Below are 19,339 nucleotides of genomic sequence, written 5' to 3' on the forward strand. Positions count from 1 at the left end.
CCGTAAATCCTTTAACTATTCAGAATTCGTAGTTAATACTAAGATCTCGTTCCATTCGCTTTACTAACAGGGAGTTCATGCGGATTCCAAAGTTATAAAAAGGAAATACGGAGAGTGGATGAAAATACAAAATATCAGACCAGGATTTTGACTCTTTTACCCATCCAGTGATGATTTTGGACCCTCTTCAGTCTTTTGTAAAGAAAAGTAAAGTTGATTTTGATAATTTTGACACAGGAATTTTGAAATATTATGAATATTAAATGGCAATTGCAGAATTAAAAATAAAAACACTTTGTTGTATTCCAAACTTTCTTTGAATTGGTACGACCCGGGTATCTGAATAAGTGTGGAATACAACAAATTACTTTTATTTTTAATTTGAAACAGTTCCACAAAGTAACGCCGGAGACCGTGTCTTTCAATTGCAGAGAAATAGATTCACTTGTCTCTTTATATCTTATCCGCAAGAATTTCCTAAAAATGCCACTAGTTTACGAATATAAAGGCTATTTAAGAAATCAATAATATTTTACCATGTCATTATAATTTTTTACAATTTCATTAGAACAATTGCACCATAAAATTCGATTTATTGCGATGATATGCCATTTTTGGTGGAGTTCGTAAACGAATCCATCAGTCTTAAAACATTCTAACCTTTCTATTTTTGGAATGGAATGAAACTACGAAAAATTGTGTAACATATTAAAAAAGGTTAGCAATGAAAACAGATTATTTTCTTTCAGGGATGGTGGGTGAAATATTGATTACGAAATGCATTTATACAATGAATACAAAGATGTTAACATGGTAAGTACATAATACTGTCAAGAATAAGGCATCAAATGAGTTGAAACCAAAATAAACGTAACCTAAAATTACATCGAATCGGATACCAAGAAAATAAAATAATATGCTGACACCTATTAGTAGAATTCTGCCTATGCGGAGGAACGATAAAGAGTAAGTTTATTACGGCTCATAAAAATTAGGTAGGCTAAATAATGATATCATAAGGTTTTAAATTATTCACTAGGGTATAAGGTTTCAAAGAAAAATTGAATATCGAATGTGGTAGTGGAATTTTCACAGCAAAAATACCTAAATGCGGTTCAAACATTTCGTAAGTATTTTATCATCGTGCTTGCTGTTATTTAGGAAATGAAACACAGGTATTGGCGATTGAAAACCAATTATCCCGCAAGGGGAATAAATCTGCGCTCAGACAGTATCACCAATGCATAGATACGGCCTCCCCGTGAGAAAACCAATTATGAGATTAATAAGTCATTAAAATGCACACTGCCAGCGATTTACGGGCCGCCGAACTTTGGAGCGAATTTGCTGCGCTCGAGAAAAGTCTCCGAGGACAAACGAAAGAAGTACCGCGGGGTAACCTTTCAAACTATTGAAACAATGCATCCGTCTCGGAAGACTTGGATCGAAGAATATGTCATTCACAGTCCATCCTGAAAAATTTCCATTCCTCAAGTATGCGCCTCTCCCACGCCCCCTCCCACCACCCACCTTTGATCACTCCCTAAGTCAGCATAACGAGCGCTATGCGTCTGTGCTGTTCACGCAATCCACCCAACTCTCCCCTTACCCCACCCAAAAATCACCCCTCCGGATCCCACCTATTCTTCTCAATCTACTCTCTTCGAACTCCCATCCCCATCCCTACAGCACCCCACCTCCCTCGACAACACGCGACCGATCGTATAAATCGGCACTGCGGACCCTTGAGTCGTTAGCCTTCACTTTGGACAAGCTCCCGAACAGTTCGGGCTCATCGTCGGCGACACGGGAAAAGACACCACCGCAAACATGGCCAAGTGGTTCTCGCTGACCACCCTCTGCTTCATCCTCGTACTCTCCCTCTCCCTGCAGACGACCAGGGCGGCCGAAGAGACGGCGGCGACCGCCGTGAAGGAGACCAAGGAGGTCAAGGAAGCAGAAGCGGCGGAGATCGCCACCTCCGAGTCGGAGGGCGGCGCCAGGGTGCGCAAGTTCGCCGAGAATGCGGCCATGATGCGGTCCGCGGCGGCCGAGGCCGAAGAAGGAGCCGAGGAGGAGGCCGAAGCCTTCAGCGGAGCCCGGAGTGCTGCGCCCTACGGAGGGAAGGCGGCGCCCAGCGGCTACGGAGCGCTCTACCACGCCGCCCCCGCGCCCAAGTACGACGACGACAAGTACGCCACGACAACCTACCACTTCGTTCCTATGCAATCCTACGGCGCGGACCCATACGGCAAGGGAGGCTATGGAAAGGGAGGATACGAGAAAGGCGGGTACGAGAAAGGATACGGGGAGAAAGGAGGGTACGGCATGGCTAAAGGATACGGCGAGAAGGGAGGATATGGTGAACACGGCGGCTACGGCATGACTAAAGGATACGGCGAGAAAGGAGGCTATGGCGAACACGGTGGATACGGCATGGCGAAGGGCTACGGAGAGAAGGGAGGCTATGGCGAACACGGAGGATACGGCATGGCGAAGGGCTACGGAGAGAAGGGAGGCTATGGCGAACACGGAGGATACGGCATGGCGAAGGGCTACGGAGAGAAGGGAGGCTATGGCGAACACGGAGGATACGGCATGGCCAAGGGCTACGGAGAGAAGGGAGGATATGGCGAACACGGAGGATACGGCATGGCCAAGGGCTACGGAGAGAAGGGAGGCTACGCCAAGGGAGGCTATGGAGGACACGAAGAGAAGGGAGGGTATGGCAAGGGAGGATACGGCGGCGGCTATGAAGAAAAGGGAGGGTACGCTAAGGGAGGCTACGAGAAGGGATACGGTGAGAAGGGAGGCTACGGCGACGGTTACGGCAAAGGAGGCTATGGAGGACACGAAGAGAAGGGAGGATATGGCAAGGGAGGTTATGGCGACAGCTATGCCAAGGGAGGCTATGGCGACGGCTATGCTAAGGGAGGCTACGGTGGACACGAAGAGAAGGGAGGATATGGCAAGGGAGGCTATGGAGACGGCTATGCTAAGGGAGGCTACGGTGGACACGAAGAGAAGGGAGGATACGGAAAGGGAGGCTATGGCGATGGCTATTCCAAGGGAGGCTACGAGAAGGGAGGTTACGGTGGACACGAAGAGAAGGGAGGATATGGCAAGGGAGGTTATGGAGACAGTTACGCCAAGGGAGGCTACGGTGGACACGAAGAGAAGGGAGGATATGCCAAGGGAGGCTACGGCGATGGCTATGCTAAGGGAGGCTACGAGAAGGGAGGCTACGGTGGACACGAAGAGAAGGGAGGATACGGCAAGGGAGGTTATGGAGACAGCTACGCCAAGGGAGGCTACGGTGGACACGAAGAGAAGGGAGGATATGCCAAGGGAGGTTATGGAGACAGCTACGCCAAGGGAGGCTACGGTGGACACGAAGAGAAGGGAGGATACGGCAAGGGTGGCTACGGCGATGGCTATGCTAAGGGAGGCTATGGCGGACACGAAGAGAAGGGAGGATACGGCAAGGGTGGCTACGGCGATGGCTATGCTAAGGGAGGCTATGGCGGACACGAAGAGAAGGGAGGATACGGCAAGGGTGGCTACGGCGATGGCTATGCTAAGGGAGGCTACGGTGGACACGAAGAGAAGGGAGGATATGGCAAGGGTGGCTATGGCGACGGCTACGGCAAGGGTGGATACGGAGGACACGAAGAGAAGGGAGGATATGGCAAGGGAGGCTATGAGAAAGGAGGATACGGCGACGGATACTCCAAGGGAGGCTATGAAAAGGGAGGCTATGGCGGTGGAATGGCATACGGAGCCCATAAAGGCTACGACTCTGGCTACGGCAAACCTGCTTATGGCAAGACCATGGGCCACGGCTACGGCATGAGCTACGGTTACGATAAGCCAAGCGGTTACGGAGGTATGTCCTACGGTAAGGGTATGAGCTACGGTGGAGGTTACGGCGGCGGTTACGCAGCACCAGCTAAGTCATATGCACCCGCACCTGCTTACGGAAAACCAGCATACGGAGGCGCTTCATACGGAGGTGGTTCATATGGAGGAGCTGCTTACGGCAAGGATGGAGGCTACGGAGGATATGGAGGATATGACTCCACGCCCGTGAAATACAAGGACACCATGATCGCCACTAAAGGTCACTACTACGAGAAGTCATACTCCAAGGGTCATCAGCCGTACGTTGCCGTCCTGCCAGCGCTGCCACCCGTACCACCTGTCCCCGTCATCGCTTGCCCTAAGACGTACAAGCAGCCTTCCTACGGAGGAGGATATTAATGGACTCATCATCTCACGGTGATTATACTCTTTCAAATATTTTTTGCGAAAATTATCCTTACATTTAATGAGAATAAGAAAAAGATAATGGCGAAAAGTTAAAAGATGACTTCTGAATTAATAATTTATTGCCCCATGCTAACAAATATGACGAAAGATAAAAATTAAATTGAACTTAGCCATAACTGTTGACGTATATCGATATTACCTTCATTGTCATTTCATGAACCCAATGAAATAGAGATATAAAAATTTAAAAATAACGCCAAAACAATAAATAAGCCAAAATCATATGAATTCTTTATCAGTCAAATTCACTTATTCTTAAACTTGTAGAAATCAATATCAATTATACTATTAAGGCCATATTTTTGTTATTTTTCAGACTGCTACACAACATGAAACATCGAACTAGAAACAGCTACGATCATCTCATCTCGTTTCGAAAGTCACCGATGGATTCAACAGCACATTTCATTAAAATGTAAAAATAAAATAAAACAATTTCATTTAAAGTGGTTTATGTATTTAAAACGCCCTTCCCTCTAGACTTAAACGCGAATATATAAGTTTCATTATAACTTAATGGTACGATAAAATTATCATAGACCTCATGGGGGAATATAAATTATACTGCTGCATTAAGTACTACCAAGGCTGACAGCAAAAATCTCGGAATAAAGAGTAAAATTTAAACTAATCAATCACCTAGCCCAATCCCAATAGTTAATCCTCAGGTGTCAATATTTTTGGGAGGCGAAACAAGAAAATATAAATTCCATGCTCAGACGTGAATACACGAAAAGATCGTTTGATAATCCAAGAATGCTTATTGAATATTTAGTCAAGAATTGAATGTTTCAAATAATTGAATATTTAGTCAAGAATGCTTAAAAGTTGCATTTTTATTTTGGTATATCGTAATTACCGATATATAAGACCAATATTTTAGTAACAATAGCTGATAAAGTAAAAACGAAAGCAAGGCGTTCGAAGTTTTAGAAACAGATAAGATAAATACATTAAGAAAATAGAATACATTAAGGATCGTTTTTTACCATATTTTTGCTACATTGTTCCTTCAATTTTTTCATGCATGTTCATCGGTCTTGGGATTTTTAACTATGTATTTCTTTTTGGAAGAAATTTTAACAACTTTTTGCAGTATAATTATTTAATTTTTAAATTTAAATTGGTTTCATCCTATATCGTAGAGAATAAAGGAAAAATGAATGATAGCATTCTTTATTGATGTGGAAACTCTTTATCTTTGTACTTTGATTTATTAAGTTAAAATATTTTACTTATTACTGCCCAAAATTTTAAAAACATTGATTTTCTTTTTTTTTTGGGCATTTCGTTCCCACTTAAAGCCATGTTTATCCCTTGATTCCATGAAACTCGTATTATGCGCATATCGTGAAGTAAAGTAGCGCATATCGTTGAATTTAAAGTAGCTTTCAAAATTAGTTCTGAATCTAAAATAATGTATAAACACATTAATTCAGACAAATATTCAACTACTTGCCAATGCAAACCACTATGCGTTTTAAATCAAATAAAAGCACCAGTTGCTTCATCGTTTTCCTTTGCGCGGTTTATAATTCAGTCATAATTCCTTAATTACTATAAAATCAACTATTAACGTGTATCGATAAAAAACTCAGTTCTAACATATTCCACTTCAATTATGTACGAAATCGCACTTGTTTTATTTTAGCTGTTCAATTTAGTACCTACTCTGACTGCGCATAAACCCACTAGAGCCCATCAATTTTATCGCAGTATTTATACGCCGCTTCCTTACTAATACTCGAGTTACCCGCACACCTTTGCTTATTTATAATTAGAGTTTTGATTACCTTTCGCATATTTTGAATCTTAGGTGACGAAATGCGCGGCACATGTTTATTTTGATCATTGAAAAGACCAACACTTTTAAGTACGGCCACGGCTAAATGCCTCGAGAAAAAACATCCTCGTCAGGGATTCGAACTACGAGCCTTTGGCTTTCCGACATCCAGGAACCTGGATAGCTAAGTGGTACGTGCAGGGTCCCAAAAAGCCTGGAATCTGACCTGGCAATCAGGGTATTTTTTCCAATGACAATAGGGTTGTTTCCTATTATTTTTTATTGCCTAAATCGAAAGACTTTTACTCCTGGAGTACTTATTTCACGCTTTTAGATTTTTAATTGACGATATTTATTTTTAGCGATTAAATGAAAAGTCAAAATTTTCAAGCGCGCGAAGACGCGACGGCTAAGTATGAATGCTGGGAAAACCCCGTGTGACGTCGTTCTGGTTCCCGCTGTCGGCGTGTGAGGTACATTGGGGCGAGGCTTTGAGCGCTGATACGATGCAGGATTCTAGCAGGTAGCGGAGTACCCTGCAAGCAGGTAGCGCTTGGCTTAAATAAGGATCATTAATACCTTATCAAACGAAGGAAACTTTCCGACCATAGCCAGTTTTAATAGGTGGTTATTAAGAGATTTTTCCCTGAACTCTGTGCCTCATGCATGCATTGGTAATCTCAAACGATGAAAAACTCCTATCAACTCGTATAGAAACTAGGTTCCTGTGACGTCATGTGGATTGGCATCGCATGGTCACCAATCCGGCCTTTTTCAAATGCGGTTAAAACTGACCATTGCTATTCGTCTAAACTGGGATTTCTAAAACCAAATAATTTGTACATAATGAATACACAAATGATGGGTAACGAATCGCAATCAATGCCTTTCGTTTTCTGTGATGAAGGAAACTACCCTACTGAAGGTATTACCTCTGCTATTTACTCACAAGGTAAGAAATATATCACATACAAGGCAGAACATTTCCCTCGACTACAGGAAGCGATGGAAAGTTTTCCACAAGATCTGATGTTATAAAAGTTATGCGTGGCCATCACTTTGAAAATAAATGAAATTAGACATATCTGGCAGTACACGGTTTCTATTACGAAAAAGGAAGAAAATTATAAAACTTTAATTCGAAAAACTTACAATATCAAATATGGGCAGGTTTACATATTTGAAAACAAAATAAATGCATTCAGATACAGACTATCCGAAGAGAATCTTGAGCCTAACGAACTAAAAAAAAATTAGATGCAGCCTCACGGAAAATATCGAAATTATGTTCGACAATTGTTGCATAACGATAGGTTTCATTCAAAGCTTTTGTAGATCCTAAAATGTCACTTACAACTCTGTTTATTTCATGGATAACTGTTGGAAAATATAAATCTATAATTGATATTCTTACAATTCATTTAGTTACACCCGATCATTTAACTTTTCAGCAGAATTCCGTGGAGTTTTCTAGAATTATATTCTTTTACTTTTAATGAATTTTTAGATTTAACGGCCAAAATACAAATCAATAATAATACTTCTTGATTTCACAGAAGGTTCTCCTTCGACCAATGTTCGCTGCCCGCACTGATTTGGTCACACATTTGACTCACTATCAAAGCATCTATAGGGCTCAAATACAACGGCTATCCAGTCTAACTTACCTTACCACCTGCGAAAACTGTATAAACTTAAGAACTCTATTAATCGAGGTCACAAAGCAGAATTGCGCGCGAGCTCCAATAGTTAACTCAGCAAAATTTGACATAGAAGAGAATGGCCCAGAAACAAATATGACGACGACTCAGAGGCTACTATTATCATAACTTCGGCTGCCAAGAAGCGCTTGTACTGCGATGGGAAACCGGGCGTAAACATGTCACGTGAATATAATTAAAATAATCCGCCAGGTAATTCAGTCTGTTGCCTGCTGCCGTTGCAGACGTTCCACTTGAAATGAAACCGGGACCAATATTTTACATTTTCTTACTATGGCTATTAGGAGTGTTTGGAAAAGCTTTCATTGAGCCCAGCCGGGACTATTCAAGCATCTTCAGCCCAAAATTGAAGAGGAGCGCTTTGATCAGGCCTCTACCGCATCATCTACCACCGCCAATACCCCACATTTACCGGCGACCGCTGCATGTTCCTTACAGGTATCATCCACCCAGGGTAGTGCCACAGATACGCCCTTCATTCATTCACCGTTACTAAAGGACAAAAAGTGAGTAGATTTCTTAATCCAACAATACACATAGCTATAGTGAAAACAATTGAGTACTTAAGCATCTCACGATGGCTCAGCTACAAAGTTCCTAGACGCACGCCATCAGCTTTACAGCGTACAGATTTGCGTAATTTTGTGCACCGAAAATTATAGCTTATTTTAGCATAATAGAATGAAGTGCATGGTAAAATTAAATCTAATTGCCTTCGATTAAGATTAATCACGCAGTTGGGGGACGAGTATTTGCACAAACATACAATACGTAATCTACCACTTCCGGCTTCAATAACCAGAGTGAAGTAAAAGGCATTCATGCTCTCCAGGAGCATTGAAAGGTGTTCTCCACATATAATCGACTACTTTAAATATTAAGGTGGAAAACGAGGTCCACGATTACCGTTGTGCTTCGTATATCTCTAGCTCGAATGGTGTAACCAAAGCGATTTTTTCTTTCCCTAAGGCAATGACTATCTAAGTAATGACCTTTCCTGTTTTTTCTTTCGTGTTCGATCATCGACGCAGAATAAATTATCAAGCTAACTAACCAATAGCACAAAAATCGCGATTCAAACAAACAATTGGATATATGAACGGGAAGATTTATTTTAGAAGAAAGCAAACATGCAGCCCTATGACTCACAGAAATGCAAGTAAATTGAAACTACGAATTTCTTAAAGTTGCTGTGAAGAGTACACGTTAAAAATTCATCAGGTCATCAATGTGCTTCCGCTGAAAAAAGGAAGATAGGATAAGTTGACAGCTAATAGCACAAATAATAAAGAGTCCATTTTACTTGCGTCTTCGAATTTTCTCCCTTTTCAAGTCATTCCAAGTGAAAATACACTATTTTTACATTTTCAATAAAAGTCTTAACATATTCAATGTTCAAGGAATATTAACACTGAAATGCTCAAAAAATCTACGGTTTAAATATTTCTCTAAGTCTAAATTAATCTTTAAGAATTCATTATTTCAATAATTTTACTAACAGAAATGCTAATGTTTCAATTTGTAACGCTGGGTAGCATTTTTCCAGTGTTTCAATATTATTTAGAGCGGGCAGTATAACTTCAGGGTGTCCCGAAAAAAGTATAACAGAGAATAGTATCAGGGCGTCGAACATAATGGCTAGATGAATTTTCCAGTTGTTTCGGAAAAAGTTACTCACTTTCCCATTTTTTTCAGGTTTTCCAGATCTGTGGACAAGATGGTGACAGGACGACATCAGCGAGAGACGTCGACACCTAACTTTCCGGTCCTCAAGTCGTGAAAGAGTTTGGAATTTCGAAACTAAGCAATAAACTTATTTTTAAATACTTAAATAAACTTGTCATGTTATTTATCGAATCATCAGAAGCGACAACGAAAACTTTATCAATGAAAACCCATAATAATACGTTAGAAAATAAAAAGCATCAGAGACAATTCGTGGGACATCTGCGGTTTTATCAGCGGATAAATTTTAATAACACTTAAGTCACGGAAATAAAATCACCGTCCGAGCAAGGAAACATCAGAGTAAGGTGGATTAAAACCACGCGAGCCATTTCTCTTGTTTAGCGAGGGAGCCTGCAGGATCTAGAACCTAATCTAAATTTGGAAAGTTAAGTAGCTATACAGTGTAGATTACGCCGAATTGTGCAACAACCTTCACCGTTAAAATATCAGTGAGAAAATACAAGAAAAAATTTTAAAGATGCGATTCAAAATTTATCGCACACGAATATTTGTTTAAAAATAAAAGTGATACCTACGCATTTAGGGGTTTCAGATAGACATTAAATCGCCAGTTCCAATAAAAACAATGCATCGTGGTCTCTCATAATACATGAGGGGGCAATCGCATTTCTTTCCTTTTGCTCATACCTTTTTCCCTCTCAAACTTGAGTTGCCATCAATCATCGTTCCAAAGAATATTTTAAGCCTCCTCAAGGTTGCAGGAAATGGGACGATTCGCAGGTGGTACCGCACATTTCAGCGAAAATAGCATTCATGCGTTCGGTCCCAAAACCACCAATGAAAATTCCATAACTATAAAATGGAAGTGAACATGAAGGTTCCCTTCTCCCCTTCATCCAGAAAACTTCCATTCAGAATATGAATAAGCAGCAATAATACTGATCTCTTTAACACTCCCTGCATAAATTTAAACCTTGATCTGCACCGCTGGATGCGTCTCAAACCCGTAAATTTGGAGCAAATCAGGATTTCGAGAAAGTTCAATTGACGGTATTTCTTATATGCAAAGAAATAACAGCGGTATGAGTTTTGCGACGACATGGCGATTCGAAACAAAATCAGTTAAAATAACCTTTCAACGAAGGTATTTTCAAAATAGGTGAAATATTTCAGTAGCGTGCTGCTTTCGTGGATGATATCCACAGTAATACTTAAATTGCATGTATTTTGTTCATTTTTACAATGAATTCATAGTCAAATTAACAATCAAAATTTTTCACGATAATAGTACCAATGATTTACCTTGTGCACTTCTACTGAGATGACTAGACTAATGAATTACCTAAAAGCTTTAAAAAAAGGTTTGTTTGGGGCCCAAACGTTAATTTTTATTGCGACCCCTCCTATGATATGGAACACCTAAAATGTTTTTGCCATTACAAAGTATTAATATTAGGATAATCTTATGAGTATACAAGCATTTCAACAACAGAATGTATTAATGATAATATTTTAAATGAAATGTATAAATTAGGAACGAAGTTACGAGGCCATTGTTTTAAATTACACTACATAGGAAAACAAGAAATGGCTTTTTCAATTTTCGCGGAAATGTAACCTCACCAACTATTATTCCTTCTCTGGGGCATACTCCATTTCGAAATGATTCGGTAACCCGTTTTCTGAAATACTTCAGTCAGTGGCGTAGCGAGGGGGTGGGGTCCGGACCTGGGGGTCCCGACCCCTCCCGAAATATAAGAGCACACTTACTTTGCACCACAAAAGAAAACCAAATATTGAAAAATCATGAATTCACAAAAGATTTCTTTGAATAATGAAGTTTTTTCTATTATGAAAAGTGCTAAAATTACTTTAGAACCCTCTGTTTAGTACCCTGTTTTTTAAATATTTCCCCCCTGGTTTTGGACCTTACCCCGTCACCCCCCTGGCAAAATTCCTGGCTACGCCACTGACTTCAGCAATTAGAAACGCGCTGAGAAGAATTTGCGTTCAACAATAACTGAACCACCATTACAGTGTTTTTCATGTTTCTGCAGCATTGATGCAAACAAAAGACGAAAAAATTTTTCGTGAGGCCAGGCGTTTCAGAAATAACAACACATATAATTAATTTTTGCAGCCCTCATTTTAGTTATAAGAAAATTTCTTACTAGTGCTTGATGTGCTGCTTTGGGACCATTAACAATTTGAATTACAAACAGCATTAACAATCCAGAATAGAAACCCCGCCACTACGTAAGGTCAAGACCATAGTAAAAAAATGGCTTGGGGAAATCATTTCTAGGGTACGCAGCGGCGTACGAATGCTATCTCCCGAACACGTAGGGGTGTTGCGGAAAGGGGTTTGAACCCTTAGACCTCATTACTCGCTACGTCCTTGGTTGTGATGTCTCACAATATCGGTAGGATTGCATTTTTACCGAGCCGGTCATGTTAAACGACTTTCTGTGTCTGTTCAAGAGAGGCTAATGCGCTACCAATATTCGACCTACTATCCGTTTCAAGCTTACTTCACCCGAGGTTCAAGAGTGTTATTCCAAAGACTGCTCAGGTCGTTTTAAAACTAAATACACAAAAATAAAGCTAGTTTGTTTTCTTTAAAATGTTGACAACAATTGATTTAAAGGTTGCTTTAAAATGCTGAAAACAATTTATTTAAAGATTCCTATAAAATGTTGACAACAATTCCATTGTGTACTCAGAAACGGATATATTCTCTTCGCTTCACATGAGTATCGCATTACTGCATTGTGCGGACCAAGTTCAATTGAAATACGCACTTTTCTGCAATTATATTTATAATCAGAAACACTGCATGATACAAGTAGCTTTGTGAGCAGCCACGCGCACGGGTATAAAATTATATCGGAACACACCTGACCGGCAATTGGGAGACCCGGTTTCGTATCCCAGCAATGCCTAATGATTTTTTTTCAAGGCGAAGCTCATAGTTTGTGCGTATAAATTTGCACTCTGCGCGTGACTACGTACGAAAGTTACTTGTTTCGTGCAGTGCTTTGAAAAACGTACGTCACCGAAGAGCTACCTGTTACTCCGACAGTGACCGCAAGTACGACCTGCGACTCTTGTACCACGGTGTGGACTTGTTCGGTAAAACCAGTTTGATATTCGCCTTAAATGCAAATGGGTTGGTGGTGTAACTGATAGCTCAGAATAGGTACCTACGAAATTTCCTACTGATAGCGTACAGGCCGGCATTAGTGAGATCCGGTTTCGAATCCCGGCTAAGTCAAATGATTCTATCATGGCAAATTTTATCCTTGGAGTTTATCGTTAGCAAATTGAAGATACCTTCCGATTTTTGGAAACCTATACATTTAATTGATTCATTTAAAACCGGTAACACTACATGTTGAATCCATCCGGTTCACACGAAGTCAACAAAGGACGCATACACAACGTGTAACAGATAACAGGTCGAAATGAGTATGTACTCAAAATTTTTCCATACCTGGAGGTAGACTGCCCCATAGCCGTCGCTTATCCAATATTAAAGGGTGATTGGGCTTCAGTGTGAGAAATTTGCGGCAAATATTCAATTATTCCACGTCATATTTGGTGTGCCGGGTATTCATAGAGATGATCTAGTGACGCAAAAAGAAAGAGCATTCAAGCATGGATTATTGCTACATTTTTCAATGACACTACATATCCATGGTGGATCTACATGGATAAATATATAATACATAATAACAAGATGTATTGGTAGCTATTTCATAATCAAATCGATATTGCTACGAAAATGCAAACTTCCAATTCATGAAGAGTCAAAGATACGTTACATAATTAAGTATGTATATAACCTTTAAGTAATATGATTACCTCATCGTTAAACAGTTTATGTAGTCATCAATGATAAATGGGAAGAATATCCATCCTGAGTAAGAAGTGCACACATCAATAAAGAACTCGGCACAATCGCATCATTGCCATGACAAAGAAAAAAGAAACTCTGGATCCGTTAACTTCGGGGTCGCGGTTACTTAATTTTCTGACAATAATATTACGGTAAGGGATTGTCGATTTATTCTCACTTAATAATCCCGCTTTACTTAAATTTGATCTAGTTCCAAGAATCGATAGACCAATAATAAAGTTCCAATCGGAACGAGTCGGTTTGGACAATTAATTTATACAAAGGTTTTCCTTCAGCCATTCGGCAACATCCAGAAATTCAACTAATTGAGAACCTAATTCGTGGGTAAAAATCGTTTGAAATTCTCCGTACGGTGGAACAAAAAATACGCTGAGCGGAACTTATATATTTAAATAAACTATCTCTTTGCTATTTAAATAAACTATCTATCTATAACTAACAGTAACACCAGTTCACCGACCCAAATTAACTAAACCGCCAAAACAGGATAAAACTGAATCAAGTGACCTCTACATTTAGAATATCGAACTTTGTTATCAACATTCAAAATTCGCGCCATTAATCTAAACGTTTTCTTGAATAATTTACTTTGGTATTTGGTTGCAAACCTCTCATGATACCCCGTAATCGGGTAACAAATGGATCTTATGTGGTGAGTAAAAACAGGCCTTTAACGTCAGCCTGTGTAATGGGGTTCCATCAAGAAATTTAGATAAAGATAAAACAGTGACGTCTCAGTGTCGGATGACCATCGGGATTGGATTTACTTCTTGTTCAAAGGGCTGAAAATATTATTACCAGTTTTTTCTTACTTGGTGTGTGAATTTTAATGAAGGTATATGTTCCAAGCGGGCGCAGCTTGGTCAGGGTAAAGGGTCACCAAAAGGAATGATGGTATATGCATGCATTCATCCGTAGTTATTTTGGTCGATATGAGCGTGTATATCTTTCTAATAAGATAGCAGCATTTAAGGCTTAGGTTATGGTGTCTTTGAAATGCCATTTCATACATCACCAGTGATGTCGGGATAGTCGCAGAAAACTTAGCCCATTTGCTTCCACGTAGTGCTGGTTTAAAACTATTTATGAAATACCATCATAGAAATACCTAATGTGAAATTTGTCTAACATTGTATTTTTTGGATTTACTCCTAGGTGCTGATGAGGTTTTCTGCAACTTTGTCTTTGTTTACTGCCAATTTGCAGTGATAATATCAGGAAAATTTCTTTCCTCCCATTAAAAAGCCCAAAAAAGGCTATTTTTGTGGGTGGAGATGCTTAGATATGTGCTACTTTTATTTTGAATTTCGGCATATTAGGTTGCAGAGCTCTTATCTATCTTGTGGAATTGAACTAATGAATTCTCATGCCTCTCTGCATCATTTACATGTTGCTGGATAGTATGCATGACTATCACCCTGGCAGACACTTTACGCAACTCATGTATAATTACGGCTGCATGTATAATCTCCTCAATCAGGCTGAAGAAATATTCAGAGAGAAGTACAAAGGAGAAATTTATCTTGGCAGATCTTACCTCTTGACATCAAAGTTATGCATGTATGTGCCACTTTTACCAGGAGGGTAAAAAGTTGTCCCATTGAAAAAGATTTTTACCCTAGAAGCACCTGGTAAATTCTAACAGTATATGGCATATGCAGTAAAAAGCTTAAATATCACTTCAAGGGCATCGTAATGTAACACATTTGTCATGGCTACATCTAATCTAAAATTTGAAGAACTTGCTTTTTGATTATGATTGAATTTATATGCCATTTGACATAATTTCAAAAAACAATATTGGCTACCATGACTGGAAAGATCCATTAAGTACTGCTAATGTAACTGTCTTTACTTCATCAGTAATTTCATTACAATTCAATGCAGTTAAACTTGGGATAAGCGGGGTAGCCCCAGGGGGGACACATTCAACCCCTGGGTGGCGAAGCCGCCTCTCAACGTGGAATGGCGAAGCCGTTCCGAGGAATGAGTGGGGCGCTTCCCTACTCCCTGGCCGGCAAAGCCGGCCCCTAGCTTATTCGGGTGAGATAATTTGAATTAAAATTCTTCGAACAAACACAAAAGTAGATGGCGAAGCCGGATCCGGGGTTCCTAAGGGGCGGAGCCTCTTAGCGAGCGCGCGGAGTGCAGCGAGTATAGTTGTCTAAATTATATTTATGATATGTAGTTAGGTAAGAGCTTATTCGAGGTGAGCTACAAAAATTTAGTTACATATAATCAGAATACTGTAATAGCTGAATGGCGTTTGATGAGTGAGGATGGAATCATAAATGAGTTATAGGTTTTATTTTAATTTATTGTGAAATAAATACTGCTAACTTTTTACAGAAGTGGTCATTTTCAGTTGATTATTTTGTAAGTCGGACCTCAAAAATAGGCCACGTATATAAAAAAAAACAATGTTATTCCTCTTTTCAGAAGATCATGTGAAAGCCCCAGACTCTGAAGCTTTTAACATTGTTGAAAAAATTCCTGACTGGTTATTCATTAATTCCTGAGGAGCACCATCCTCCACCACTTGTCCCCCATCCAGTACGAGTATGCGATCACAGTGTAGAATTGTGGTGATGCGATGCTGGAATTAATACAGAAGTTATGGTTACTGATAAATTAATTCAGAATTTTTTAAATATCTAATATCAGTTCTTTGCCGTAAAGCTTTTTACAAATTATTTTCACAGAGAAAATATCAATTTAGTGATGGTTGTAAGTAATTCATGTTATGTTGAAAGGATTATTTGTAATGCAAAATGACAAAAGCCCATGCACATTATGAAAATGTGCCTTTACCGGATGAATTTCTGTACATTAAAATATTAATGAAACCAATTTAATATCAAATATTGTTCTTCCTCTAATGCTGCAACTACTTAAGCTTATTAGATTTAGGTGAATTTCCATCCTCGTTTTTGAGAATCCACTCCACCCAAAAAAATCTTGTATTTGCTCCTATTGGTTTGTGAAACTCCTTCCCTTGCATGGGCGTAGAAATTTTGTATACTTAGGCGTTATTTAGATTCCACTTAGGTGGTGATTATAAATATTTTGGAGAAATTTTTTCAGGAAGTAATCTCTTATTTTTTGTCTTATGAGACAATTAAATGCAGTACTTTGATCTATGTATATTGATTGATTCTAGAATAATGCATATGAGATTTCAGAGATTATTGAACTAAATTGTCTTACAGCAATAGTTACAACAGTGCGTCCTGAGAATGCCTTTGTGGCTGTTTCCTGTAAAGCTGCCTCTGTCGTGGCATCTACTGAAGAAGTTGCTTCATCCATGAAAAGACAAGATGCTCCATGGAGTATGGCACGAGCCAAGCAGAAGAGCTGTCTTTGACCACCACTCCAGTTTTCACCTCCTTCTTGGACTTCGCCATCTTAAAAAGAAGATGAACTTCCAGTGAGTAAGGCAGTCACCTGCTGTTTTAAAAAATGAACATATTATTGAAAAATGCATTCTGGATCCTTCTAAATCACATGATTTAACAGAAGTGAACTATTTTCTCAGTTCCTAATTTCTATGCAAAAGCCAGTCGTCCATTAATTTTACAGGAGAGTAGAGTGACCTTTCCTAATGTATGTAGCGTAGACTATGCTAACCATTTTAAGATAAGCTATTAAAGCAGGGTGTAATTTACAGGACAGTTGGCAGAAGACAATTTAAAGTTGATCTCAAGTTGTTCCTTAATGGGTTCATCCATGGGTGTGAAGAGCTATTCAAAGTGAAGTGGAGTATAGATGAAGTCTTGAAAATCATAATTTTCTTATTTTTACTGGAGATAAAGTAGAGGTGCAATTTTCCTTCATTCAATTAACCTTTCAGTGGATTATCCATCCATCACTTTTCACACACACACACGTGGCTCGTCACCCAAGAATGGGTATTCTCCCTTTCTGATCTTCCTCTGTTCTCTCCTTTCCACCCTTTCCCTACTAAAAAAATAGTATTTCATTGTAATGGGCATAAAAGACACAAACAGGGTTCCCACTCAGCCATGAAAACCTTAAAACCGTGAATTAGCCGAAAATTTCGTCTACCATGAAAAAACCTGGAAAAAGCTGTGAATTTCGTCCTATAACCTTAAAAATCTCTCAAACTTGATTGTAGAACTACGATAGACAGATCAAAAGAAAAATCTATACGTCGGTCATGTTTCAAGGCCGAGTCATGTGCAGACAGACAGTGTCAACGAATTTATCTCCACACGTGTATTCGAAGCGAATTATGTATTGGTCTGTGTGCCATGACAGCACATTAACCTTAAGACTGTGATTGGAAGACGTTAACCCTAACAAAAATTCAGACACTTCTCACTTCCCTGCCACCCTGCTCAATCCATTTTCCCACTCACACCCTCTAGCCGGACCTAAATTTTGCAATTTTTCTAACTATGGGGGTCATCATGAGAGATAGCACTTTCATTGCTGCGTTTGCATTCAAGGCATCTGTCGAGTTTGTTACATTTTTAGTTAACGTACGGCCGATGATTGTTACGTGATCAATATTTCTGCCTAAAATGCCTTATCTACAAACCGTGAATTTGATGGCATATAGACCGTGAAAACCTGGAAAAAACCGTGAATTTTATATTTTAGTTAGAGTGGGAACCCTGACAAAGGAACCCTGATGAGGAAACCTGAATCTGTCGCTTTCAGAGAATGTATGCCAACCGCATGACTGCCAAGCAGCTGCCATGGCAGAATAGTATTCGCCTGAGGGAAAACCCCTTTTATCTACTGCTGCCCCCATACTCCATATTCTCTCTGAAGGCATTGTATGAGGTGGTTAAGGATGGAAGCCTAATGGGGGCTAGCAAGTCAATTGCTGGGCCCTTAATCCAGGTGGCTCCAAACCTGAAGGCCAAGCCACCTGAAGCGGGAGGGTTTAGGATTTGCGTTTCCTTGCAGGCTCTACTCTGTTCTTTCTTTCCTACCCTTCCCCTACTGAAATACAACAATCTCTTCAATGGAATGGGATAAAGTGGATAACTGAGAATGGGATAAAAGATACAGTGGAAATATGATATTAAACCAGAGAAAAATTGCTTGTACAATATAAAAAATGAGTGGTTTATCTTTTGATCATACATTTGGGCTTTCCCCTCTATGGGGGTTGATAACTGAGGGATAATATAGTTATTCATTTTGCCTGGACATCTAGAATTAATATATTTAAGTTATTGTTTAGAAACTGCCACTTTTTTAAGAATAGGCACTGTGATAAAATTGAAAATACTCTATTAATAAATGCATCAAATGTGTAAAAATCTGAAAAATGTTACATATCACTATATTTGCTACAATCTTAGGTGATGCCATGTTAAATGGGTCTGTGACTGCTGTTGGATTGTATTATCTAGCAGTTAACACAGTTCAAAATTATGAATTATTCTTTAAGTGCTTGTATGTGCATGTATTTACCTATGTTTTCATTTTTTCATGCTTACCTTGATTATCTGAATTGCAGAAATATGTTATTATTCTTTAATATGAATTCTCTTTCAATGGAGATTTATTATGCTATTTGAGTATTGTTGGATAGAAATAAAAATACATATAAGTTCCAATTAGCTGCTATAAAATCCTGACAAATCATTTCATAATCAGTGATTAAATATGTCTTATCAGGTTCCTAGCGAAGCACTTTGAGATAAGAGCTTGCTCTATACATTTTCCTTGGTTATGAAACCATTTTCCTTAATTTTGGGGTCTGCTGTATTTTATCCTTGAATTTTACCATTTTATTACCTATTCCTCCTGGTTGTGAGCTAACAGCTTCTTTAAGTTGTGCCAACTCAAGACTTTTCCATATTTCTTCATCTGCAAATTTTCCATGAGGATCAAGGTTTTCCCTGCAAAATGTAATCCATT

General features: G+C 39.4%; 3 protein-coding genes and 1 long non-coding RNA gene across 20 annotated transcripts in view; 2 read left to right on the plus strand and 2 right to left on the minus strand.

The window, feature by feature from the left end:
• LOC124158809 overlaps positions 1-13,903 on the minus strand; it is a 58,843-nt gene extending 44,940 nt beyond the window's left edge. For both annotated transcript variants that reach the window (XM_046534140.1, XM_046534142.1), the window contains exons 1-2: positions 13,387-13,903; positions 13,016-13,148 (exon numbers count right to left, since the gene is read on the minus strand). In XM_046534140.1, coding sequence (XP_046390096.1) covers positions 13,016-13,035 — 20 coding nt within the window. In that variant the 5' untranslated portion in view covers positions 13,036-13,148; positions 13,387-13,903. The remainder of the gene's footprint in view (positions 1-13,015; positions 13,149-13,386) is intronic.
• LOC124158805 (glycine-rich cell wall structural protein 1.8-like) lies at positions 1,747-4,775 on the plus strand. Of its 13 annotated transcripts, none has more exons than XM_046534132.1 (3): positions 1,747-3,241; positions 3,380-4,278; positions 4,646-4,775. In XM_046534132.1, the coding sequence occupies exons 1-2, from the start codon at positions 1,831-1,833 to the stop codon at positions 4,258-4,260; spliced, it is 2,292 nt and encodes a 763-aa protein (XP_046390088.1). In that variant the 5' UTR covers positions 1,747-1,830; the 3' UTR covers positions 4,261-4,278; positions 4,646-4,775. The 13 variants fall into 13 exon arrangements, with proteins under 13 accessions (XP_046390088.1, XP_046390089.1, XP_046390085.1 ...); XM_046534133.1 differs by having other exon boundaries at positions 1,747-3,226; XM_046534129.1 differs by having other exon boundaries at positions 1,748-3,241; positions 3,311-4,278.
• LOC124158810 lies at positions 7,538-9,669 on the plus strand. The gene is made up of 2 exons (XR_006864874.1): positions 7,538-8,339; positions 9,529-9,669. It is a non-coding gene; the product is annotated as an uncharacterized LOC124158810 (long non-coding RNA).
• Positions 13,904-15,740: 1,837 nt separating the features above from the next.
• LOC124158811 (ATP-binding cassette sub-family C member 9) overlaps positions 15,741-19,339 on the minus strand; it is a 107,087-nt gene continuing 103,488 nt past the window's right edge. For all 4 annotated transcript variants that reach the window (XM_046534146.1, XM_046534144.1, XM_046534145.1 and 1 more), the window contains 3 exons: positions 19,217-19,320; positions 16,649-16,845; positions 15,741-16,037 (listed from right to left, as the gene is read on the minus strand). In XM_046534146.1, the coding sequence (XP_046390102.1) occupies positions 15,885-16,037; positions 16,649-16,845; positions 19,217-19,320 (454 nt within the window). In that variant the 3' untranslated portion in view covers positions 15,741-15,884. The remainder of the gene's footprint in view (positions 16,038-16,648; positions 16,846-19,216; positions 19,321-19,339) is intronic.

The sequence above is a fragment of the Ischnura elegans genome, chromosome 5 (assembly GCF_921293095.1).
Source record: "Ischnura elegans chromosome 5, ioIscEleg1.1, whole genome shotgun sequence".
NCBI classification, from domain to species: domain Eukaryota; kingdom Metazoa; phylum Arthropoda; class Insecta; order Odonata; family Coenagrionidae; genus Ischnura; species Ischnura elegans.

Coding starts and splice junctions, on each gene's coding strand:
- LOC124158805 (XM_046534126.1), top strand. CDS start 1,831: ATGGCCAAGTGGTTCTCGCTGACCACCCTCTGCTTCATCCTCGTACTC.